The sequence below is a fragment of the Vombatus ursinus genome, unplaced genomic scaffold, assembly GCF_900497805.2.
Source record: "Vombatus ursinus unplaced genomic scaffold, bare-nosed wombat genome assembly UNPS02014449.1, whole genome shotgun sequence".
Taxonomy (NCBI): Eukaryota; Metazoa; Chordata; class Mammalia; order Diprotodontia; family Vombatidae; genus Vombatus; species Vombatus ursinus.
In genome coordinates, this window is record NW_020954227.1 from 139428 (window position 1) to 166924 (window position 27497).

A 27497-nucleotide genomic window follows, 5' to 3' on the forward strand; every position below is an offset into this window, starting at 1 on the left:
CAATTTTTGACTACTAGGAATAGAACAACTATGGATATTTTTGTACATATAAATTCTGTTCTTGATGGCTGGGCCATACAGGGTTGCACTAGCAATGCACTTAGTGTGCCTGTTTTCTTGTAGCTTCTCCAGCATTTGCTGTTTTCCTCTTTTCACATTTTTGTTAGTGGAGTAAGTGTGAGATGAAGCCTCAAGGTTGTTTACATTTGTGTTTTTATAATACTCATTTACAGCATTTTCACATGGTTGGTCAGAGCTTGGATTTCTTCCTTTGAAATTTCCTGTTGGAGGAATGGCTCTTAGTAAATTTATATTGTTTCCTTATATGTTGGATACCAGACATCTTTCAGAGGAGCTTGTTGCAAAGATTTTTTTCCCCCTCCTTTATCTCTTTCCCTCCTAATTTTAGCCACATTGGTTCTGTTTGTGCAAAATTTTTATATAATAAAAATTTTCCCTTTTAATCTTGTGTAATCCTCTCTACTTTTTAGTCATGAGTTCTTCCCCCCGTCCATAGATCTGAAAGGTAATTTTGTCCTTGCTCCTCAAATGTTTTTATGATGTGATCCTTTATAGCTAGGTCATGTATCCATCTGGAGCTTATCTTGGTATATTGTATGAGGTATTGATCCAAACCTAATTTCTACCAGACTGCTGTCTAATTTTGATTTTCCAAGGAGTTTCTGTCAAATAGTGAGGTTCCCCTCCCCTCCTCCCGCCCAGTAACAGGTTTTTGGATGAATGGAAAACGATGCTACTGTGTTTGCTTCTATATGTTGGATAGCTTATCTATTCCACCGATTGCACATCTTTTTTCATCTGTACCAAATTGTTTTGCTTACTACTTTTTGAACAGCAATACATAGTGCAACCTATTTATGCATCCTAACCTGTGTGACTGCTTCTGCCCCACCCAAAATGAAGGGGGAGGTGAGTCTCTTATTCATAGATCACTTCCTCAGAGCCATTGGAGAGGAGTAATATAGTCATGGGAAAGTATCTGGAAGTGTCTTATGTGTTCCTCTTTATTATCCTCTTTATTCCCCCCTCCAAAAAAAAAATCATTGATATGGGCAGACCTATCTGTAAGGTGATTTCTTCTTTTTTCCTTTAATTTGTTTACCATGTCACAATTCAATTGCTGTCTAAGTCAAGCCCATTTGGAGGTTATTTTGCTACTCTGAGTAAGGTATTGATCTCTAGTTTCTGCCAGACTTCTGGCTAGTTTTTCTAGCAGTTGGTGTTAGGTATGATGAGTTCTTTCCCCCAACCCCCAGTAGTTTCAGGTCTTTGGGTTTATCAAATACTTTCCTGGGTTGATTATCAAATGTTGTGCCCCTTTGTTCTGTATATTGTGAACCTAGTCTGTTCTACTGATAAAATCTTTTAACCAGTACCACATCATTTAGATGAGTACTGCTTTGTAATAATAGTATAGCTTGGGATCTGGTACCCCTAAGGTCTTCTTTCTTCTTACTTTTTTCGTTATTTCTTTTGAGATTCTTGACCTTTTGTTTCTCTGAATGAATTTCTATATTATTTTTTCTAGATCTGTAATCTTTTGATAGTTTTATTGGTTTGGCACTGAATATTTTAGTAGTATTGTTGTTTTTATTACACTGGTTCAGTCTACCCACAAGCAGTTGATATTTCTCTATTTAAGTCTACATTTCCAGAAAGAGTGTTTTGTAGTTGTATTCATACGTTTTCTGTGTGTATCTTACCAGATAGATTTCCAACTATTTTATATCTTCTGTAGTTACTTTAAATGAAATTTCTCTTTTTCTGTTGTGTTTGATTGATAATATAAAAAAATAATCATTTATATCTTATAACTTAGTAAAGTTGTTTCAATATTTAGTTAATACTTGGGATCATCAAGTAAACCATATCATCTGTAAAAAGCTATAATTTTGTTTACTCTTTGCCTATGCTTATAGTCTCAATTTTTTTTCTTGTCTTATTGCTGTAGTTGGCATTTCTAGCACTATATCAAATAGTATTTATTTCCCTTTTTATTTACATTTTAAATGCAGATTTCAATCAGTTATTGATTTTTATTTTTTATCTCTTCCATTGGCTGAGGCCTCCCCCTCTTCCCCCACCCTCTTTTCCCAATACACAAAATCTGGCTTCATTGGAATTTACTCAGCATTACTTTAGGCTTTTAGGTGGTCCAGGGGGTAGAGCACTGTACCTAGAGTCTTAAAGTCCTAAGTTCAAATGTGACCCCAGATGCCTAGTAGAGTGGCAGTGGCAAGTCACCTAAGTTCTGTTTTCTTTAAAGTTTCCTCAACTATAAGATGTAGATCATATAAGTACTTACTGGGTTGTTGAGAGGACCAAATGGGATACTATTTTAAAGTCCTTAGCACAGTTCCTGATGTGGATTAGTCCCTCTCTTCCCCCCCCCTTTTCTGTTTCACTATGTATTTGCTTTTCCTGTTAGAAGGAATACTATTCCTAGGGATAATCAGTGCACATTTACTACCAGGAATTAAAAACTATTTTAACTCTTTTAGAATATATTGGGAAAATTTTTTTCCTTGATAAAGATAGAGAAAATAGAAGCACCATCTGTGGGGAATATGAACTGTTCTGTGTAATAATCTTCTATGGAGTGGTACTGTGATTGGCATAGTGGGAGGAATGGGAGAACACATTTTATCAGCATTTGTAATTCATAACTTATAATTTGTTTTTTGCTTCTGCAACAGAAGTTTAATTAGTTGTAAGCCTCAAAGAAGAAAGCAAAGTTGATTTTAATTTTAGATTTTGACTTTTGCAGGAGTGAGGGAGTGGAAAGTGAAGGAGTGGGAACTGGACTTGTGATTTTTTGGTGTTGGGAACTCTACCTCTGCTGCTTAGCAACTTGGAGTCATTGAGCCTTGTCCCAACGGCTCTGAGTGGTGGTTGATTTCTCCAGGGGCATATAAAGCCAGTTTGTATCAAAAGTCAGAACTTGAACATGGGTCTTCTTGGTTTGAGCTGTCCTGATTGATGAGGGAGTAAAAACTCACTTTATTTATCAGATCCCAGCATCATGTTTCATATTTCATCCATTCTGCTATCTTCCTTTGGGTTGATACATGATCTGATTTAATGTATGCTCTGTAGCTGTCCCTGTTGCAGCACCTGGATCAGACTTCTTTTCCCTCCTATGGGAGAGTTAGTTCACTCAATTTTGAAACTGATAACTTGGGGCTGATTGGTCCTGGTTGGTGAATGAATTGAGTAGTGAAAACTTACATAATCCCCTACATATGACTAATGATATTTCAAATATCGTTTACCCTGGGCATCTTATATGTGTCCTGACTCTCTATCTGTGCCTTCCCCTTTAGCCCCCGTCTTCTTGCTCTCAGAATGGTAACAAAATCAGATTTTGTTCCTGGAAAGGATGTGATAATTGCCACTTAGGAACAGTCCTCAAACCAAAACTGCATTCTTTGGTTATCACTCTCTTTATATATTGTCTTTCTCCTGTTAGAATGTAAGCTTCTTGAGAAGGGAATGTTTCTTTTTTGTATATTTAATACTAGTTCCTGGCACAGTGCCTAGTATAGGTGCTTAATACATACTTATTTACTTATTTGTTTTTGACTTACTAACTCCAAGGCCAGTTTTCTAGCTGTGCTTCATTGACTCCTAGATGGTCTCAATGTTGTTGAATTTGTGATTTATAATGTTATATGATCAAGTTCTGATTATAAATAGTTGGATTTATTGTAGGTATAAAGTTTTAAGTTCTGGGGAAGACACTGAATTGTTAAAGTTTAGATTTATCTGTCTCTAAATACTTTTGCCCCAGAGGTAGCGTGGTATATATTGCTAAAATGAATCTGTTCATGGAATTCTGGGTAATTTCTTTCTTTTTTTAAATTGCAGTGATTTTTTTGAACGAACTATTCTGTGTAATAGTCTTGTGTGGAGCTGTGCTGTGACTGGCAAACCTGGACTCACCTATCAGGAGGCTCTTGAATCAGAGAAAAAAGCAAGACAGAATCTTCAGAGTTTTCCAGAACCACTAGTAATTCCAGTTTTATACTTGACTACCCTTACCCATCGCTCACGACTGCATGAAATTTGTGATGATATCTTCGTTTATGTCAAGGATCGATATTTTGTTGGAGAAATTGTTGAAGTAGTTAGGAGCAATGGTGCAAGGTAAAGCATTTTGGGTGTAAATATTTCTAAATTGTATGTTCTCTCTATACCTTATGCTGAGTGTTCTGGCTCATAGTTGGCACTTAATAAATGCTTGTTTATTATCTGTTAAATTCGGTAAACTTTAATTTGCACACATTTCTTGGGTCAAACTTTTTTCTCCATCTATAAGGCATCTATAAGGAGTCTTTTTTTTCCTTATCTGTTTGACCAGATTCCTTATGAGACACTGAGAGTTTCATCCAAATCATATGATTTGTCTGCAAGAAAACAGGAAGATTTTGCCATTTAGTGACAATGTTTAGTGCCATTATATGTATAAATTTATTTAATTTTCAATTAAATTTGTCTTAATGGTTCCTTAATAAATTTGAAATCTTGAATTTTTTATAAATACAATGGATAGTCAATAGGGGCATTTTTCAGTTTGTGTTTAAAAACTTTTTTAGCAGGGTTTTTTTTTAATAGAAAATTATTTGATAAACTGTAGTCTCATTAATAGCTAACATTTAAATAGACCTTTAAGATTTACAGAGCACCTTGCCATATATTCTTATTTGATCCTCACAGTAATACTATATGAGATATAGGTGCTATTGTTATCATCCCTCTATTATAGAATAGATGAAACTGATGCAGATTAGTGGTTAAGTGACTTGCATAGCTAAGTATCTGAGGCTGCATTTGAACTTGAGTCTTCCTGACTCATAGGTCCAGTATTCTGTGTTCACTGGATCACCTGAATGCTTCTTGTTAGTGACTTATCTGCTTCTGTTCTAAATAGAGGTTTGCCAACCAAAAAAGTTTGGAGTCACTGCATAATGGCTATTCAGAATTTTTCAGAATTTTTAAAGAAATAGTGACGTATACTTGCCTATGAAATTAATTTAACAACAGCTTTTTTATTTAACTAACTGAGTACGTGCTTTATGTATCATAATAGGTGATACAAGCAATCCTTGGAATTTTTTTCCTGTTGAAGAACTATTATGTTTTAAAAAACTTGACATTTTAGTGAAATGAATGGTTGATGAAAATTAACCATTGTCACGAAGCTTAATTTTTAATTTATAAGGAATATCCTTTTAATTAGTAGTTTATCTGTACTTTGTGGGGAAAAAAGTAATTTTCCAGGTAATGAATTGAATTTAAATTCTAAAATGCTGGACCTAAATCTTTTTTAAAAATTTATTTATTTTTAGTTTTCAACATTCACTTCCATAAAGCCTTTGAGTTTTAAATTTTCTCCCCATCCCTTCTTCTCCTCCCCTATCCCGAAGACAACATGCAATCTGATATAGGCTCTATATATACATTCATATTAAACATATTTTCACATTAGTCATATTGTAAAGAAGAATTAGAAGCAATGGGAGGAACCACAAGAAAGAAGAAACAAAACAATAACCAAAAAGAGAGCAAATAGTATACTTCGATCTCCATTCAGACTCCATAGTTCTTTCTCTGGATGTGAACAGCATTTTCCATCATGAGTCTTTGGAGTTGTCTTAGTTCTTGGATGGCTGAGAAGAGCCAAGTCTATGTAAGTTAGTAAGCACACAATGTGGCGGTTACTGTGTACAGTGTTCTCCTACTTCTACTCACTTCACTTGGCAATAGTTCATACAAGTCTTTCCAGGTTTTTCTGAAGTCTGTCTGCTCATTATTTCTTATAGCACAATAGTATTCCATTACTTTTATATACCACAACTTGTTCAGCCATTCCCCAATTGATAGGTATCCCCTCAATTTCCAATTCTTTGCCACCACGGATAGAGCTGCTATAAATATTTTTGTACATGTGGGTCCTTTTCCAATTTGTATGATCTCTTTGGGTTACAGACCTAGAAGTAGTATTGCTGGGTCAAAGGGTATGCACAGTTTGATAGTCCTTTGGGCATAGTTCCAAATTGCTCTCCAGAATGGTCGGATCATCTTGAAAAGCTAGTAATGTTTATTTACATTATTATATTAATTACATAAAGCTAATAAGGACTGTAGTTTGTTAGAGGGCGGTAAGTTGACTCTTCATCTGCTACAGTAAGCTGTTGCCTTATGTACAAGCCATTGTATTTTTATTTGTTCATACCCGAGTCATTACTTAGGTCCTTGCAGCAGAAATTTTGATCGAATCTTTTAAATGATGGCAGGGGAATCAGTAATATAGATAGAGCTACTGTTTAATTTTTGTGCTTCAATCCCCACGAGTTAATGATGCTCATGTGGGAAGGACGGACCCAAGTTATTCTTTCTTTTGTAGCCAGTGATAGTAGTTGGACTTAAGACTTTTCCAGAAATACTTGTAAAGATCATACTGTCCCATTTTTGATGACATCTAAATTATTTTGAGGGGTGATAATTTGAACTTCAGAAAATTTACTTGGCAGCTAGAATTTTAGTATCTTGTTTGGATATTGTTTTCTAGATGAACCTTTTGGTGAACATTTTAGACATTGAAAAGTTCAGAAGTTTAAAAATCTCATAGCTTAAATATAACTCTTTAGGACTTTGTAACCATTTATGATAGTTCACATTTTATAGACTCCTTTATAATTTATAGGAAATTTTCTTTTACAACAGCTTTAATGTAGATTATATATATATTATTCACATCAATTTGTAGATGAGGAAGCTAAAGTTCGGAAGTTAAATGACTTGATTAAAAGTTGAGTAACTTGAGTTTAGTCATTATTTCAAAAAAGTCTTAGCTCAATAGAAATTTAAAAACATTGTTTTTAAGTGCGAATATTCTTAACATTTTTACTTTGCTACCAAGTTATTCTAGATTTTCTTCCTTTCCATTCCTCTATTAATTATGTAGGAAACCAGTTCTGTTAAACACGTATTATCTTGTCTTATATCTACCTGTAAGTCTAGATTTATGCTAAGTAGAAAGTGACTTGAGAACATGCTTGAACGTACTTTAGTTTAAAAGCACAATTAACTTCAGCCACATTGGGCCCATTCCTGAGCCTCTGACATTTAAAAAATGAGCCCAGGAGCTTTTGGGGGCTAATTTTTACTCTGAGACTTTTTAGCTGTATTCTGAAGCAAAAGGTAGTGGGGTTATATGTGGGATTTGTTTTTGCTGGGACATTGTGCTGTATAGGATTATAAATAGCCTAGCTGACAACTTAGTTGCTTGGTAGGTGATCTATGAAAAGAAGATTGGGAATGCAACATGAGAAGGGGTTTTGAGGGACTAAGACCAGGAGATAGAAACAGAAATTCAGTGAAATTCAACAAGAATGTTATTAAGTACCCACTATGTGCAGGAAATTCACAAACAAGAACATCTCATCTGATGGTGAGAAGCCTGTATTTCAGTTTCACGTGTCTGTTGATGATAATCAAAGAGTTGTCAAGCAAACTTCTTTTATTAGAATTTTCCTGAAAGCTAGTAGGATTTTGGCATTGTCATGCTTCGTTAAGGAGAGAAAGATGTTCTTTGGCTCCAATGAATCAAATACTTTTATATAGTTAGTAAAATATTGGGTTCTTTTATTACTTCTAGTAGTGTATTTTACGACATTATTTGCTTCAAGCTCCGTAACATTGCAGAAGTTCCTAAAATGGGATCCACAAAGAAAAAATAAGCACAGTAGGAATTCCAAATGGCCCAGACTCAATGCAGTCTGTAAAGCTGGTCCATCTAGCTAGCAATGAACTGAGCCCAGAATTGATCAGGAGGTGAGTGGGCTAAATTGCATTTGAAAAATTGTGTAGTGCTTTTAATGGCCTAAAGCTTTTCTCTAAAAGAAAAGCACCTATCTTCTTTTTTTTTAAACTTTTATTTTTTTTTCAATGATCAAACATTTTATTTTTTTCTTCTACTCACCTACCCCCCCACTGACTAGAAAGAAAGAAAGGAAAAAAGAAAGAATCCTTCTATCTTATAAGCATAGTTAAGCAAAACAAATTTACATTGACAATGTCATAAATGTTTCTTATTCTGAATATTAGTCCATCATCTTTCTGTCATGAGGCGGGAAACATTTAGTTGCGATGAGTCATGGTTATAGTTTTTCTATGTGTCTTGATAGGTTGAGCTTATACGTATTTTATAGTTCCTGCTGCTCTGCCATCTGAGGCTTTTGCTTGTAGAAGTTTTGGAGTCATTTTCTTAAGCGTTTTTGTCTTGAGTGTCCCTGCCACCATAAAAACTAATTATGGTGGGGCTCATTATTCCAGCCTTCTTCCTGACTTTGGACTTGATGTTTGGGTTGGGCTCTGCTCCCACACTTTTGGAGGGAAAGTCTGGGCTGGTGCTGTTGCTGCTTTCTTGGTGTATTAAGTGTTGTACTATTCCAGGATCTCAGGGCCAGGCTGTGGACCTGTAAGCTTTTAGCGTTTCCAAAGTGGTCTGAACAAGGGGAAAATCTGATCTCGCCCACATCCTTTGGTCCTAGCTCTGCTAATTCCTGACTTGAGTTTGGATCTGAGCAACAGTAGCCTGTCAGCCAATGGAAAAACTCTGTTGGTTCGGATTTGACAGAACTGCACTTTGGCTGCGAGTCTTGTCTGGGAATCCTCTGCTGCAGCCTGGGCTAACTGCTGAAAGTTGAGACCCTGTTCCGAGTCTAGGGTCTCAGATCTTCCACCACCACTGCTACTACTGCTGGCTTCTGAACTTCCTGCTTTCTTATTTCATTCTCCCTACTTAGAAATGCCACACTCCTGCCTAGGTCTTTCCTGGATCCATATCCCAGAACTTGGTAGTGAGGGACAAAGCTGCGAGTTCACACCTGTTGCACCTGGGTTTAGTGGATCCCTTGTATGGTTCTGAGACCTCTTGCTCTAGTGCACAGCCTCTCCCTGGGTGCTCACTGCTTCTGACCTGACTCCATTCTAGTTGTCTACAGCCCTCCTTGTCTATCTCTTTAACTCGGGCTGGGCTGGACTAGTGAATTGAATTGACTTTTTCTAGACTTCCCCATTAGGATTTGGTCTATTGTGTTTTCTAGATCTGTTTTAAGGAGTTTGTGGATGGGATCTCACCACATTGCTTTCTACCATTTTCTGTTATCTTGGCTCTGTCCCCTAGTTCAGTGATTCTTAAGTTATCTGTCTTTTATCTCTTTTCCAGGTCAGTTGCTTTTGCTATGAGATACCTCATATTTTCTTCCATTTTTTGATTTTGTTTTAATATTTCTTGATGTCTCTAGCTTCTCTTCGGTCATTTGTAATTTTCCAGGAATTATTTTCTTGGGCAAAGTTTTTGTACCTCCTGTTCAGACCTGTTAATTTTATTTCATGTCTTTCTTCTATGGTTCTTATTTGGTTTTTAAAATCATTTTTTAGCTTTAAAAAAAATTCTAGCAATTCTAGTTGAATTTGTGCCCAAAGCTGAATTTTTCCTGAAGTCTTTGCTTGTAGAAGTTTTTGAATCATTTGCTTTTTTTGAGTTTGTATATGTATATTGAGCTTCCTCTCACTGTAACAGCTCTTTATGGTGGGATTCTTTTTTTTTTTTTTTTTTTAAAGTTTGCTCATTCCTCAAGCCTGTTCCTTAACTTTGAACTTTATGTTAAGGCTTGGCTTCTCTGTGCTTCTGGAGTGAATGTCTTCTTGGAGATTCTGTCCTCTTTTGTCCTTCTACTACTTTCACAGCTCAGGCACGCTTTCTGTGTTCTCAAAATGATATGATGCAGGGCAAGTCTGCTCTCTACTCTTCCAGTCTGAGGTCTGCAAGTTTTTGATCCAGATGTGGGTCTGTCATCTTATCTTTGGTTGGGAGTTTTCAGTAGATTGCTGCTACTGCTTTGTATTTCTTGCACTTCTACCTTGTTTTTTTCATTGCAGTATTATTCCATCCTTAGCAGGAGGCTAGAACTGAATCCATTATCTGCTCCTGGGTTTAGCTACACAGTTACAGTTTTTGCTTCTGGAATTTGTTCCTTGCTCAGTACACATCGAAGGTCCCACTAGTGGCAGCTGCTCTGGAACTTCTCCACCCTGAATTTGTGACCTGGAACTGGGTCACGAGGGACAGAGTTGCCAGGTGGCACCTGTTGCTGTATACTCTGCATTAGTTCAGGGATTCCCTGGTATCTTTGCCTGGCCTGATGCTTCTTGCCCTGCTGCCCTGTCTTTAAGTCCTTGGGTGCTGGCATTCTCTGTGTGGTGTGCTGTCTAAAGCCAGATCTGTCTGCAGATCTTTGTCTTCCTAAGTTGCCTTGGGCTGCAAAAAATGATTATTTCTGCATCAGAATTCTGTCTGGTGCTTTTTTTAGATCATTCTTGGGGAGGTTAGATGGGAAAGCTAGTCTATGCTTATCCTCTTGGCTTTACCATCTTGACTTAAGAGCTATGTCTTTCGCATATTTCTTTGGAGAATGTTCGTTCTTGAAAAACTGTAGAATTAAAAACACAAGAAAGAGACTGAATCACATGCATGATACATTCAACTGACAGCTAACTAAAAGTGGGAAAAACAGCTTAATTGAGTTTGAATCTGGTCAGACTCAGACTTCTCAGTCAGCTTCATGTTAGTAGAAGTACAAACCTAACATCCGTCACTGGCATAAAATGAAACTATATCAGAGTTGTTGTTTGCCTCAAATAATCCACATCCTATTCTACGTTCCAGTAGAGAAAGAAGTTTTCTTCTCTTCTACACCACCCCCACCCTTATCCCTTTGTCTCCCATACACATATACCAGGAGTGTTAGGAGAAGCTTCAAGAACGAAATCCTGAACACTAATTATAGATAATTCCAGTGATATAGGAGGATAAGATATATCTTAAGAAACCGTTTTCTCTTTGTAGAGACTTATTCAGATTTCAACAAAATTACTCATGATCTTTAAAAAAACTATTTTAGGGAAAGAGATAGGACCCCTGTTTAGGGTGATTTGGGGGACATAATTTATAGGAAAGAGAAAGTAGTGTTACTCCCAGTGAATTTTGCTTCTCTGCCTGATAAACTTTCAGGACAGACACTCATTCTCTTTTATTTTTATGTTTATAGAACCTAGAACAGTGCCTGACAAACTGGCTTAGTGCTTCCTATATAATCATGCTTTGGCACATAATAATGTTTGTAGGTTGATATTTCTCAGCAAAGGAGAAAGATCTGATGATTGAGAATGTTGGAGCAAAAATTACTGACAGGAAATTGAAACCCAAGATAAGTGAGGAAATAGTCAGAAACCCCTAGCTCACCTCAGTGAAATCCTTTGGTCAGATGAACTATGTTTCAAGGCATTAGAAAAAAACTTGCATACGATTTTTGAACTGCTTTTCATGATCTCAGAAGAGTTGTAGAAGTGGTATAGCGGAAATCAGTGAAGGACAAACAGCCTGATTTTTGAAAGAAGAGAAAATACAATAGATATTAAAATGATTGGTGAGCTTGAGATCAGTTATTTGTAAAGACCTGAAATTTTTGTTTTGTTTATTTTAAAAAATGTCTTATGATACCTTTTGTCTTTATATCAAAGTCATTTAGCTTCTATTCCAGAGTGATTTCTCCCCTTGTGACCAAATAAACCTGAAACCCCTAACCAAAAATGAAATTTGATAAAATGATTTAATTGGACAATTATTCATACTCTTTTTTAGTAGGCTGTCATCTCTTACTTTTTCAGTGGGGTGGTATGTTTCATTATCTGAGCTTGAGGACTTTCATTGATTTTTCATCTTACTTAGAATTTGACTTTTGTTACCTTTTTGTTTGCATTGTTATATTCATTGTGCATATTCTCTTGGTATTAGTTGATATAAATTATCCTATATTTTTCTAGATTCCTCAGTTTTTGGCCTCTTGCTGCACAGTACTATTTTAATGCATGCACATACCATAATTTGTTTAGCTCTTTGCCATTCTGTGGGCACCCATTCTATGAAGAATGCAGGTATGAATGTTGAAGGTATGAATATTGAAGGTATGAATGCAGATACATATGTATTAGATCATCTAGATGGTGCAAGGGATAGAATGTTGGATTTGGAGCCAAGAAGACCTGAGTTCAAACATTGTCTCAGACATTTACTATATTTGTGACCTTTGGGTGAGTTATTTAATCTCTTACTGTCTTCAGTTGTATTTCCTCTTATGTAAAATGGTGGTACTTGCACCTACCTTATAGGGATGTTTGTAAGGATTCAGAAAGATAACATTTTAGTGAAGCACTTTACAAATCTTAAAGCACTATATAACTGCTAGCTGTTACTTTTTTCTTACTTTCATTTCCTTGGAGTATATGCCAAGTTGTAGACTTGGTAGGTTGAAAGGTATGGACAATTGAGTCACTTTTTGTGTAATTTCAAAATGATACCTAGAATGGCTAAATCATTTTGCAGTTTCTTCATAAAACTGATGATTTAAAAATTTTAAAGTAATTTAAAATAAAAACTTAATCATCAGCAATAAGAAAAATATAAAAAATAAACAAAATCTTAGACTAAACGCCTAATGCCTAGTTAAGGCAGAGCCAAAGGAATTAACAAACAGTATAAACTCTATTCTGTGTCCCTTTCCAGTGCTGCCCTCTTTTGGCTCTAAAATAGAAATGAAGGACTTGGTTTGTACATATTTTAGAAAGGAAAGAATTAATGAGTGAGTTATGCTTAGAGATGGGAGAGACTTTGGTTTGAATTATGCGGCTCTAGGCTTCTTTGAGCCTCACTTGCCTCATCTATAGAATAGGTCTGTGTTTTCACTATACTAAAGAGATTTTTCTCAGGTGAAGATACTCCTCTCAATGAGAGCTGGTATCTTCTTGGAAATTTAGAGAGTTGTCTGTCACTTAGAGGTTAGATGACTTGCCCAGAGATAACACAGCCAATGTTTCTTGGAAAAGGGACTGGAACCCAGATCTTTCTGTCTTTGAGGTCAGGTCTCTAACCATTGTACATGCTGCCTCATTCATAGAATATAATTGATATTATCTATCCTTGGATTATTTGTGGGAATCAAGTAAGATAATATGTGAAAGATGCTTTGCAAACCATAAAACTATATTAATGTTATCTGTTGTTATTCCAAAAAAAAGCTGGTGAGGCTTTTTTGTTTTTTGGGGGGGAGGGGGAGTACTTCTAAAGAAAAATTTCTTTTTTGTTTTGACTTTGTTTTAATATTTCTTGTTTCTGGAGTCACTGAATTTTGATTGCTCCATTCTAATCTTAAGGAAAGCCTGCCATTTGGGTAAAGTTTTCCACCTTGTGTTCTAAGTTAATCATTGTTCCTCTGTTTTTTTCCCCCTCCAGAATGCTTATTTAATTTTAATTTATTTTTTTTCTTCATTTCAACCAAGTACTCTTTGTAGTCTTTGGTCTCTCGTTGCTGGTAGGCTGTCTTTCTGTGCAGTCCCATGCTGCTTCAATACATTTACTGTTTCTGTTTAAGCTTGTTGATCACTTTTTGATCACTGCCCTTTTTGGATCTTTGCAGAAGTGTATGTAGAAGACCTGAGCTCCTCTAGGTGTCCATTTTAACTGGAAATAGCAGATATTTTCAAATTACTTGAGGACTTTAATTTTTGTTTCTTTCATCCCTTAGTGCCTCACCCTACTGATTTCCCATAAATTAGCAGTGCATTGGACAATCTTCATCTTATGTGTAAGGATACTAGAAGAGAAAGGTAGATTAGATGAACAGAGTTAAGTAGGTTGAAAACAGGAAAATATGCTGTGGTCTATAGATAGAGTTCTGGACTGAAAATCAGAAAGACCTAGGTGCAAATGCTACCTGAGACCTATCAGCTATATTTTTCTTCCCAGCTCCCTCTCCTTCCTTTCAGCAACTTTTTATGTTTTCTACCTCTATTAGAAGTTAAACTCCTTGACAATCCATGCTGCTTGTGCATGGATTCTAGCACTTAACACAGTGCCTTACTTAAGCTGCTCACTTAATCTCTCAACTTCATGTTCTTTATCTCTAAAATGACAATCATAATGACTGTGGCACTTCATAGTATTATGAAGATTAAGAGAGATTTTATATTTGTGTGTGTGTGTGTAGTACCTTATAAAGTGTTATATAATTTCCAGTTATTGATCACTGGTTGAATAATAGGACTTAAAGTTTATGGGTACTATGGTATTAATCCAAATCTGTCACATACCTAAAAAAGAAAATTAGATTTCTTTTAAAGGGGAAAAAAAGACCTCCATTCAGTGCACATTGAAAAATAATTTCACAGAATACCATGTATAAAAATGCATATACTTGTGAAAGTTTTTCTCATATTCTTTCAAACCTTTTTTTTATCATTATCAGTGATCCTTTTTTATTATTTTATGTAAAAGTATAACTGAAGACTAAAATTATGCTTTAGGAAAATGTGTAACCTATATTTGGACACCAATGTTGAGTTAAAGTTGGATTAAATAGTATTAATATAACTGAACTTGGGGGAAAAGTGTCCTTCATTTTTATGATTATACTAGCTATTAATGAAATGGATTTTTTGTTTTTATTTGTTATTATTATTATTTGCTTGTTATAGTGGACCATTTGTTATTATTGTTATTTGCTTGTTATAGTGGGCCAGATGGAGATTTTTTTGGGGGGGTGGGTCATGTTCTTTATTAATTTAAATGCTTATGGTAAAAAGTTTAATTTCTTAATAACTGACATAGCTGAATTTCCAAATTTACATTTAATTTGGATAAGTTGGCAATGACAGTAGCTGGATTGCATCCTGAAAACATTGGGTGTGAAAGTAATTCTTATCCTTACAAAAGATTTCAGTAATTTCATCTTTTTAAAAAAACAAAGTGCACACTAGGGGCAGGTCAGTACAGTGGATAGAACTCCAGCCTTGGAGTCAGGAGGACCTGAGTTCAAATGTGGCCTCTGACATTTAACACTTAATAGCCGTGTGACCCTAGGCAAGTCACTTGACCCTGATTGCCTCACCAAAAAAAAAAAAAAAAAAAAAAGAAAAGAAAAGGAAAAGGAAAAAAAAGTGCACATTTTTGTGATCCTGTTCTTGGGGCTTGTTAAAAAGCTTGAAAGGCATCAGTATGTCAGAGGTGTTAATGTTCATCAGTGATAGAAAGATCCATGAAAACATATGTCTACATACATGTAGATAATATTTTTCAGTTTTTTGCCTATGATTATTACCTAAATTGACAATACAATTTCTTCGTTTGAGTAATTAGTTGCTTCGTTCACCCATTGTATCTGTGTGACTCAGTGTCCATAAAGTGTTTCAACATAAACTAAAATCAAATGAGTTTTTGTTTCAAAATATATTGTTGTATTTCAGATTACAATGTAAAATATTGGAAGCTATCTCTCCGTCACATCTCAATGGGATTGCTAATGGACATATCAGCAGTACAGATGGAGAAACAATTATCATCAGTGATAGCGATGAATCAGAAACACACAACAGTTCACCACAAAATGGGTAAATTAATATTTTTATTAAAATTTATATAAAACTAAAGCAGACAAATGTTTCATTGAATGAAATTGTTTATTTTAGAGAACTACTTGGCCATTCTAACCAGTTAAACAATATACTCAACAGATACATTGGTGTTTGAATTTTTTAAACTGATATTTAAATAGTAAAAAAGTAACATATAGAAATAGTTTACCATAAGAAAGATTTCATATAGAATATTCTCTTGAGATAATTGAAAAACTATAAATTATCAGATAAATTATCATTTAATACATTCTACTTACAAGCTAGCTATTCTAGTATTTTTGTGAAGTGCCTATTTTGAGTGTGTAGGAAAAAATAAAATTTTTATTTCATATACAGAGGAAATATTTTTTCTTTTAAAAATGAACTGAAGCCTCATTTTTGAAGACTAAACACTATGGCAGAATTACATTGAGCAAATCACTTTACTTGGAGCCTCATTTTTCTTATATTTAAAATTAGGAAACTGGACTTATTCAAAAAACTCCATAGCTTTTTAATAGAATTCCATTAAAATTCTATAGCTTTTCTAGCTCTAGACATACAATAATTATATGATTCTCAAAGTTTTTATTGTCAGATGGTTGGGGGAGAAAAATATATTTATATTGGAAACTAATGCCGTGTGTTAAATTGTTTTGATTTGTCCTCAGGAATTAGACATTGTTGATTACTGAGCTTTCTTTTGCCTATAAAAGATATATATGTATCTGTATCTTATGTCTTACTATAAGATACATATATATATGTCTTGATGATGCTTAAGCAGTCCCTTATTGTTTACTATTAAGATTGTAAAAAGCATGGACCTTTCCTAAAAGAAGGAGATGGGAAAGAAGGAGGTAAGGAAGTAAGACTTTATATAGTGCCTACTATGGGCCAGGCACTATACTAAGCAAGCATTTTATAAATATTATCATAGTAATCCTGCAAGGTAGAGGTTGTTATTATCCCTATTTTGTATATTAGGAAGCTGAGGCATTCAGAGATTAAGTAATTTGCCAAGGGTCCCACAGCTAGTAAATGTCTGAGACTCTGCACTCTATCCACTGCATCAAATGTGTATAGAAATATATAGATACTTTACAATTATAAATTCATTTTGTATCATTGAAACCTGTCAGTGTTTTCATCTGAAATGAAACGGGTAAAACTGATTCAGACTGATTTTAGAGGATTGAGAGGGGATTAAATCCTGATATCTTAGTGACTATCATTTCTAACTAGTAATAATAGTTGTCTTATAATAATGGTGATTGTCTAAGTGAATTATTTTTATTTTTTAAAAAGCTTTTTGTCACTTATTGACCTTTGCCTACAATGCTAAGAGTTTCTCCATCAGTGACAACTTGGAAATTGATCTTTGATTATGGTTTTTCTCAGTTGGTACTGAGGAAGCCGTATAACTGATAGTCCGTAAATTATTACCACACCATTACTTACTTACATACTGTCAACCAGGCTCCAACTAGTGTTTGCAGAGGACAGTCCCTAACTTCTTTTGAAGCATAGCTCAGATGCTACTTTCTATACAAGGACTTTCTTGATTTTCCCTGGTTGTTAACTTATCTCTCTCACATGAAATTACTTGTTGCATATCATTTTATTACAAAGTACATACTTTGTACTTATTTATCTTTCTGTATGTTGTATCCCCTTACTAAAATATAAACTTTTTCAGTCACATCTACCCCTTTATAGATCAGAGGTTCTTAATATATGTGATTTATTGAAAAAAATTTATAATTATACACACACAGAGTTTCCTTTGCAATCCCATATATTTTTATTCATTTAAAAACAAAAAAAATCTAAATTTTATCTTTTGTTTTTATCTTTGCATCCTTAACATAGTGTCTGATATATATAGTAGGCATTTAATAAATGCTTGCTAAATTAATTTGGATGAATGGTATAATATAGTATTATGAGTTGTATTATGTAGAATGGTATTATAGTAGTTTATATGTAGCTTGCCAGCCCCCTTCATGAGTTTCTGAAATAAGAAAAGTAGGGAGGAATTGAAATTGTGAAGGGCCTTAAATGCGAAGCCAAGGATTTTTTTTTTTTTTTTTATCCTAGAGGCAATGTGGAGTCACTTTGAATGGGCAGATGGGTTGGTCGGACCTGGTTTTTGGAATATCTTTTTATCAGCTTGGATTGGAGAAGGGAAAGACGAGGTAGGGAGATTAATCGGGAAGCTATAGCAATAGTCCCTCTAAGAGGTGATGTCTGCCTAAATCAAGGTAGAGGCTATGACTAGTGGAAATGAGGAAGGTGTGAGAGATTTTATGGAAGTAGGATTAATAAGAATTGTTAGCTGACTAGATATTGGGATAAGGGAGAGGGAAGAGTCAACACTGTAATGGAGTTCATATTTCCCCACAGTTCTATCAGCATTGGAATTATATAATTTTTGTGAGTGTACAATTTTTGCCAGTCTAATGGGTATAAAGTGATTCCTTCAGGTGGTCTTTTTATATTTCTCTTGTTAGGATATTTGAGAATTTTTTTCATGTGTTTCCTCCTTTAAAAATTGGTTATTCCTGTCTATAGGTCATTGCTGAATTGGGGAGTATGTACAGTCTGGTTTCTGACCTCATCATTTAGTATAAACTGTTCTTTCCAAAGTGAGTGACAGTCTCTTCTTTAAAAATTTTATTTGTAGGGGCAGCTAGGTGGCCCAGTGAATAGAGCACAGGCCCTCCTGAGTCCAAATCCGTTCTCAGACACAAAACACTCACAAGCTGTGTGACCCTGGGCAAATCACTTAATCCCATTGCCTAACCCCCTCAAAAAAACTTATTTGTTTTAATCAGCCAAGATCTGCATCTATTAGGAAGTGGGTAGCATGTTTTATCATTAGTCCTCTGGAATCCTGATTGGTTGTTACACTTATAAGCCTTCAGCACAATAATATTCCATCACATTTATACCAAAAGTTATTTATCCATTCCCCAAATTCTGGGCATCCCTTCAGATTCCCATTCTTTGCCACCTCAAAAAGAGGTATAAATATTCATAGAATTTTTTTTTGCTTAGGACTCTTTTAATCTAATCTTCCTCTAATTCCATTTTCCCCGCCTCTCAACCTTTCTCTCCAATTTTTGTATCCAACTCCGTGTGTGTGTGTGTGTGTGTGTGTGTGTGTGTGTGTATTTATATGTATGTGTACTCTTCTTTCCTGTGACCAGTTTAGATGAAAGTGTGAGGTTCAAGGATCATCTGATACCTGTATCCCTCTTCCTTGTTTGCATAAGCTGTTTACTTGTGAATAATGATTATGTGAGATAATTTTACCTATCCTTCTTATCGTTCCTTTCCCACAATGTTGTGTTCCTCTACCCCTCTATTTCCATTCTTAAGATGATTTATTCTTGAGATGATTTAGACAGAACAGAATGACTCCCAGGCTTTGTCTTAATTGGACTCCCTCTGATGATGATTGGGATCAGAGGGGACAACACGTTATCATCTTCCCATATTTGAAAGCAAGCATTTTATTTTTATTTAATAGTCCTTTATTATTGTTAATTCATGTTTACCTTTGTATGTTTTCTCTTTATACTTGTGTTTGAACTTCAAAGTTTCTACACAGCTTTGTTTTCATCAGGAATGCTTGAAAGTCCTTTATCTCATTAAAGGTCCATTCCACCCCCACCTCAACCCCAACTCCCTTTCAGATTATACTCAGTTTTTCTGAGTAATTCTTACCTTCTGTAATATACTATTTTAAGATTTCCACTCCTTCATAGTGATGGCTGCTAAATTATGTGGGATCCTGACTGTGTCTCATCAGTGTATGAATTCTGCTTTTTGGTTATTTGCCATTTTTTTTTTTTTTTTTTTGACTTGAAAGCTAATTTTAACTATAATGTTCTTGGGAGTTTTCATATTGGGATCTCTTTCAGGAAGTAAGTGGTGGGTTTTTTCAGTTTCTACTTTGTCTTCTGAGAAGTTTTCCTTTAAGATTTCTTGAAATATGTTGTCTATGCTCTCTCTTTTTTTTTTCGTCATGGCATTCAGATAGATCAGTTATTCTCCTTGATCTGTTTTCTAATTCATTTGTTTTATGAGATAACCTTACTTTTATTCTATTTTTCCAGCCTTTTAACTTTGTTTTAGTATTTCTTGATCCTTCATGAGCTCGCATTTGATCCATTCTAATTTTCAAGGAGTTTGTCATGTGGGCAGTCTTTTGTACCAAGCTGTTAATCCCTTTTGTAATGTTTTCTTCCATAGCTCTTATCTCTTCTCCAGTTTTTTCCTCAAGCTCTCTCTCATACCATTTACACAACCTTTATTTAAACTCTTTCTATTAAAAACAAACCAAAAAAAAAAAGACCCTTTTCCAAGAATTTTAGTTGAGTTTGTGTCCAAGCCTTGATTTTTCTCTGAGACTTTGCTTGTAGATATTTTGGAGTCATTCTCTCATTTGTTTTTATCTTGAGCATCCCTGCCACTGTAATAGTTCATTATAGTGAGGTTCTTTTTTTGTTTGTCCATTATTCCATCCTCCCTCCTAACTTTGAACTTTGTTTCAGACTTTATATGTTGGTCTCTGCTACCCAGCTTGAGGGAAAGGCTGGACCAGTCCAATTGCTGCTTTTTTGGTTTATTGAGTGTTGTGTTATTTCAGGATCTCCGGGATAGGTTGGAGACTTGTAAGCTTTCAGTATTCCCAAAGGAAAAAGTCTGATTGCTCTCCCCTCCCCCACCCTCCTCTCTGTCTGAACTCTGCAAGGTCCTTACCTGGGTCATGACTACAAATTATGTATTAAATGAATAAAATAAAATATATAGAATTGCAAAGGAAACCAATTAAATTGAAAGAGTAATTAAAGCACTTAAAAAAAAAACAACCACCAATCAAGGTTATGGTGCTCTGGGTAAGAACCTCTGACCTCTAAAGTATAAAGTTAAAACTTAAGGTATCAAAGGCTCTTTGTAATTAAAAGTCCTAAAATACCTTTCTGGGGCTGTGTCTTAACATACCAATACATGAACTCTGTCCTCAAACCAAATCAGCCCATACACTATTTCATAAATATAGTTATATTTTTAACTCTTTGGTGCCCGTAGTCATGTTATTTGTCATTGCACTGTATGCTTCTCACTTCGTGAAAATTCTCAACCCCCAAACCTGGAATATCCTTGCTATTTTGTGAATATTCAATCCTAAATATTTTTCAAATCTCAGCTAAAGTCTTACTGCCTTCTTTATGTTTCCATGTGCATAGCAGCTGGAAATTGGATTTCCCTTCCAGGGTCCCTATAGCACTTAAAAATACAAGTAAAAAATTTTTACATGTGTCTTTTCAAACAAAATAATAAAATTCCCAAGATTAAGGGTTGTATTTTTTTCTTTCTATGATTATTAATGACTAGCACAATGTCTTGGCAGGATTTGTTGTTTTTCTGATAATTAGTGGTCACTAACGCAATTCTAAGGACCTTGGCTTTAATGAAAATGTTTTTGAAATCAAGTGGAATAAGCTGTTTGAGGTTTCTAATTATAAACTTAAAAATAAGTGTATTTTGAATGTACTATTTATTTGTTCTTTTTGTGGATTTTCTTTTTAGGAAGAAGTCCACAATTGATCCCTCATTGTTCAAGTACAAGGTGCAGCCCATTAAAAAGGAATTATATGAATCAGTTGTGGTTAAAGCATCTCAAATAAGGTAAAATTCAGTACCTGAAGTTTAATAAAACTAGAATGATGAAATATGTGTGTGTGTGTGTGTGTGTATATATATATATACATATATATATATACACACATATATATTGTGTGTATATATATATATATAAAAGGCAGGTGAACTATGATGTTGAACACATTTATGGTGTTACAGTATCTTTGAATAGTAGGATATAAGTATAATTATTGGTATTATAAAGAGTCCAGTTGAATTCTGTGCCCCTTTGACTTGGATCAACAAATGCCCCAAACCAAGAAATATGAATGGAATCTCTGTGTCATACCTCCTTACTTCCATGAAATAATGCAGTGTTCAGTGAATAACTGCTAAAAATGTAGTGATGTCTGTGGATATTTCACTTACCTTTTGAAAGAAATTGACAGTGGAAATAAGTGTCTATTAAAAATACAACTTTGAAATCTTATCAGAATGTGTCACAGGGGTCTTTGTACCACCAGGTGAGTTGGCAGCCTCCTTTCAATAGAATGTTAGAATGGTAAATAAATTGTCAGAATACAAAGTTAAAGGGTACGTTTTACAGTTATGTACAGTAATCTTATCATCAGAAAGAAAAGTATTAGTTTTCCTATTAATGAATCCACTACTTAGTGAATATAGGCACCTGTCTTGAATTTGATGTAATAGAGACTATTTAAAATTACCTGGTTTATTTTACATAAAACTACCAATTATTTCTGGATGTAATTCATAGTGTTAAATTAGGCTTATGGAGTTTTTTTAACCTGTAATTTATTTTTAGTAATTTAAGAACTGGATTGTTAACTAATCAGTACTTCAAACTGAATGACAGAATATTTAGAAACAATTATGTTCCAACTTTAATAGATTTCTAAAAATATTTCTAATTTTTTTATTTATCAACTGATGATGACAAAAGGCTAAAGTCATTTGGTCTATTTTAGAAATGAATTTTACATTGATAATTTTTTTTTTTGGAAAATTTACTGGCTAACTTGACCTTTTGTTTCATGAGTTGGATGGAGAAGTTTTGCATGTTCTTTGCTTTTTTATTGTGAATGACATTGCATTGATTATGTCAAGCTCTGAGACATTGCAAAGCCTTATAGAAGAGATCGCTAATTAGGAAAGTAGTTTGGCCTGTCTGTAATCCAGTGCACAGTGACCAAGTGAATGAGGAATGCCTATTGCTCAGATTTTAACATCTGCTTTGATAGACAACTTGTGCAGTTTTTCTAGTTGTATTGGAGTAGGGCAGGGAAGACAGTGTAGATGGATAATGAGCTGGGCCCAAGAGGAAAACAAGCTACTGACTCCAAGCTTCCAGCTAAAGCTAATAAAAGCCTGTCTTTTCAGTGATAACATTTGACTGTTGTTATATGACATTGAGACCTAGAATACTATTGCTTTCATAGAACCAAAGAAAATGTCATATAGAGGAATAATGGAGAGGTTAATGGTGGTACAAGCAGGCTGTAACATAACAAATGAGGAACTCCAAACGTGGATAGGAGTAAAAGATGTCATCAAGAAATTGTTTGACAGGGAGGGGAAAAAATGGGGTGTTCACATGGGATGAGCAAGGGGTGATATAAGTGGGCAGTGCTTCAGAGGTAATCTCTAGATGTCAGAAAACAATGAATGCTTCTAGCATGTTGAGTGAACTCCTTGGAGTGGAATTTTTGGAGGAAAAGGGACAAGAATTACATAATATGGGAAGAAATTGAAGGATTATAAGCCTTTAATATTAGAGAGGATATAAAATTAACTCAACTTTAAATATGAATGGACGTTCCATTAAAATGAAAGTGTGACAGATTGGATAAGAAAACAAAATCCCATATTCTGTTCCTTGCAAGAAACACACTTAAAAAAAGAATATAATAAAACGTAATAAAAATGAGGAGCTGGAGTAGAATTTACTATGCATCAATTGAATGAAAAACAAAACAAAACAAATCACAACTAAGAGTTTAAATTGTGCTAACAGACAAAGAAGAAACAAACATTCACAATAGAAAAGAAAAAGGAATAAACAAGGGAATCACATTAAACTGAAAGGAACCATAGACAACAAACTGATACCAGTATTCAACTTTTATGTTCCATAGCATCTTTTTTTTTTTTTTTAAAGGCAATTGGGGTTAAGTGACTTGTTACTTGCCCAGGGTCACACAGCTAGTAAGGGTCAAGTGTTTGGTCTGAGGCTGGATTTGAACTCAGGTCCTCCTGACCTCAGGGCTGGTGCTCTATCCACTGCACCACCTAACGAAAACATAGACAGTAATGTAACAGTGTCAGGAGATTTCGTTGTCCCTCTCTCAGTTTTGGATGTCTAAAAGATATATAAACAAAAAAGTGTTAATTGTAAAAATGACTAAATTGCTGGAAAAATCCAGAACTAAAAGATTTGCTGTCTTCTAAATGAAATTGCTAAAGAATCTGTTTATTTCTTAGCACCACAGTGAATGTTCACAAAAATTGACCATGTGTTAGGGTATGGAGATGTTGCAAATAAATTTCAGAAAACAGTCAGCACATTTTTAAATACTGTAACCTTCCAAAATAGCCATCAGTTCAGGAAGCACAAACAAAAGAAGAAGACTAAAAGGGAAACTTAACAGTGAAATCCTAAATAATGAGTGGGTGAAAGAACAAAACACAAACAGTGAAGACATATGAAAAACATGATAATGATGAAATAATATACAACGATTTTTGAAATGCAGTTAAAGTAGTCCTTGGGGAAAAAATCACACCCCTATAAACTTATACTAATAAAATACAAAAAAGAAGATTATGAATACAATTTGCTTTAAAAAATTAGAAAGTTAACATACATATCTAAAATAAGTAAAGAAGAAAGAATGTTTAAAATTGGGATAGAAATAGATAAATTGGAAACTAAACAGGTAAATTTTAAAACTAGCTGTTTGAAAACTAAGGGGCAGCTAGGTGGCGCAATGGATAGAGCACTGGCCTTGGAGTCAGGAGGACTTGAGTTCAAATACGGTTTCAGACACTTGATACTTAACTAGCTGTGTGACGCTGGGCAAATCACTTAACCCCATTGCCTAACCAAAAACAAAAAACAAAAAAAAAACTAATAATATTTATAATCCTTTAGCCAATTTAGTTAAAAAGAAGAGCAGGAAAATAAAGGTGAACAAGGTAATATCACAACAGTAAGAAAAGATAAAAAGAATTCTCAATTATGCTATCAAAACTGAGAAGTATACAAAAGGAATAGAAGAATACCTCTGAAAATATAAAATATCAAATAGAAATCTTAATCAAATCTCAGAAAAGGAGATGGAATGAGCTGCCAGAGGAACTACTAACATAAAGTTAAAAGTCAAGAAATAGGCTGCAATAATGAGCAAACAATAAAAAATGAACTTGCCCATAAAAAACTAGTATGGTGAAAGGAAGATAGCTATGTCAAGACAGCTACAAGATGAAGAGAAGAGGAAGTAGAATGCTTAACCCAATTTTAGAAAATGAAATTGAATAAGCCATGGATGAGCTTCCTAAGAGCAAATCCCTAGGGCCATAGGGATTCAAAAGTGAATTTTACTAAACATTAAAAGAATACTGAATTCTAATGTTATATAAATCATCTGGAAAAATAGACAAAGAAGTCTTACCAAATTCCTTTTCTGACAGAAATATGGTTGAAGAGCAAAAACAGAAAATTATAGATCAATTTCCCTAATGAATATTGATGCAAAAATTTTAAATAAAATAGTCGTAAGGAGATAATAGTAATATCACCAGGACTATACACTATGACCAGGTAGGATTTATAAGCAGGGCTGGTTCAATATTAGGAAAATTATCAGCATAATTGACCATATCAATCACAGTAACAACAGAAATCATATGGTTATCTCAATAAATGCTGAAAAAGCTTTTGAAAAAATATAGCACACATTCCTGTTAAATACTAGAAAGCATAGGAATAAATGGAGCCTTCCTTAATAAAAATAAGTAGTATCTATCTAAAACCACCACTAAGTGTTATCTGTAATGGAGATAAGCTAGAGGCCTTCCCAATAAGATTAGGGGTGAAACAAGGATGTACATCATCACCACTAGCTATAGCAATAAGAGAAGAAAAATAAATGCAAGGAATTAGAATATTCAGTGAGAAAACAAAATTATCACTCTTTGCAGATAGTATACTTAGAGAATCCTAGAGGACCAACTAAAAACAACTTGAAATAATTAACAACTTTAGCAAAGTTGCAGGATGTAAAATAAATCTGCATAAATCATCAGCATTTCTATATATTACCAACGAAGTTCAGCAGGGAGAGAGAAATTCCATTTAAAGTAAATGTAGACAATATAAAATATTTGGGAGTCTACCTGTTAAGAGAAACCCAGGAACTATCACACAGAGTTAGGTCTAAACAATTGGAGAAGTATTAATTGCTCATGCGTAGGCCAAACCAATGTAATAAAAATGACAGTTTTACTTAAATTAATTTACTTATTCAGTGCCATACCAAACTACTAATGAATTATTGTATAGAGCTATAAAAAAGTAATAACAAAATTCATCTGGAAGAACAAAAGGTCATAAGTATTAAGGGAATCAGTGGGGGAAAAAATATAAAGGAAGTACCAGATCTCAAAGCATATTATAGTAAAGCAGTAATCATCCAAACATCTGGAACTGCCTAAGAAATAGAGTGGTGGATCAGTGGAATAGATAAAGTACACAATACACAGTAGTAAATGAGCATAGAAATCTAGTGTTTGATAAACGCAAAGATCTAAACTTTTTGGACAAGAGCTCGCTATTTGACAAAAATTGTTGGGGAAAATGGGAAAGCAGTTTGTCAGAAATTAGTTAGAGACCAACATCTCACACTGTATAGCAAGATAAGGTCAAAATAGCTATGTGGTTCAGATGTAAAGAATGATATAAATAAGGGAAACACACAAAATTTTTTCTGTCCGGTCTATGGAGAAGGGAAGAATTCATGACCAAAAAAGAGATAGAGTATTATGGGATAAAAAATGGATGATTTTGATTACATTAAATTAAAAAGATTTTGCACAAGCAAAATCAATACATCCAAAATTAGAAGGAAAATGGGAAATTAGGAAAACATTTTTACAGCAAGTATCTCTGATAAAGACCTTCTTTCTCAAATATGTAGGGAATTGAGCCAAATTTATACGAATAAGTCATTTCCCAATTGATAGTCAAAAGATTTGAATAGGCAGTTTCAGATTAAGAAAGCAAAGCTGTCTATAGTCATATGAAAAAGTGCTTTAAATGAAATACTGCATACTAAAACAATTCAGACCTACCACCTCACACTTATCAGATTGGCTAATATTACAGAAAATGAACATGACAAATATTGCAGGGCATGTGGGAAAATTAGGACACTAATGCACTGTTGGTGGAGTTGTGAACTGATCCAACTGTGCCCAAAGGATGATAAAACTGTTCATGTCCTTTGATCCAGAAATACCATTACTATGCTTGTATCCCAAAGAGATCAAAGAAAAAGGAAAAGAACCTACGTGTAGAAAAATATTTATAGCATTTCTTTTAATAGTGGCAAGGAAGTGGAAATTGAAGTAGTATCCATTAATCGGGGAATGACTGAACAAGTTGTGATACAGGATTATGATGTGCTATAAGAAATCACAAGCAGGATGGTTTCAGAAAAACCTAGGAAGACTTATTTGAACTGAGGCAAAGTGAAGTGAGCAGGACCAGGAGAAGATCGTAAACAGTAACAGCAATAATTGTACAATGATCAACTGTGAATGACTTACCTATTTTCAGCAATATAATAGCCCAAGATAATTCTGAAAGACTTATGATGAAAAATGCTATATACCTCCATAGAAAGAACTGATGGAGTCTAACTGCAGATTGAAGCATACTTTTTTCACTTTATTTTTATTGCTTTTTTTTTTTTTTTGGCATGGCTAATATGCAAATATTAGCATGATTTCATATATAATTGATGTCACATTTCTTGTTTTCTCAACAGGTGAGTGAGGAGTGTGAGGGACAGAGAAAATTCAGAACTCACCATTTTAAAAAAACAAATGTTAAAAATAATTAAAAAAAAAAAAAAGATCACTCTCCTCCTTTCCAAATAGAGGCAGTTCAGTGGAACAGACCAGATGAGAGAGAATCAGAAATAATGGAACAGAATAAAAGGAAAAAACTCCTTATTTGATAAAAATTGCTGAGAAGATTCTAAGTCTACACAAGTTAGCCTCAG

At 34.4% G+C, this 27497-nt stretch overlaps 1 protein-coding gene across 2 annotated transcripts in view; it reads left to right on the forward strand.

The window, feature by feature from the left end:
* BAZ1A (bromodomain adjacent to zinc finger domain 1A) overlaps positions 1 to 27497 on the forward strand; it is a 110486-nt gene that overhangs the window by 11410 nt on the left and 71579 nt on the right. For both annotated transcript variants that reach the window (XM_027861106.1, XM_027861107.1), the window contains 3 exons: positions 3889 to 4167; positions 15388 to 15531; positions 21139 to 21237. In XM_027861106.1, the coding sequence (XP_027716907.1) occupies positions 3889 to 4167; positions 15388 to 15531; positions 21139 to 21237 (522 nt within the window). The remainder of the gene's footprint in view (positions 1 to 3888; positions 4168 to 15387; positions 15532 to 21138; positions 21238 to 27497) is intronic.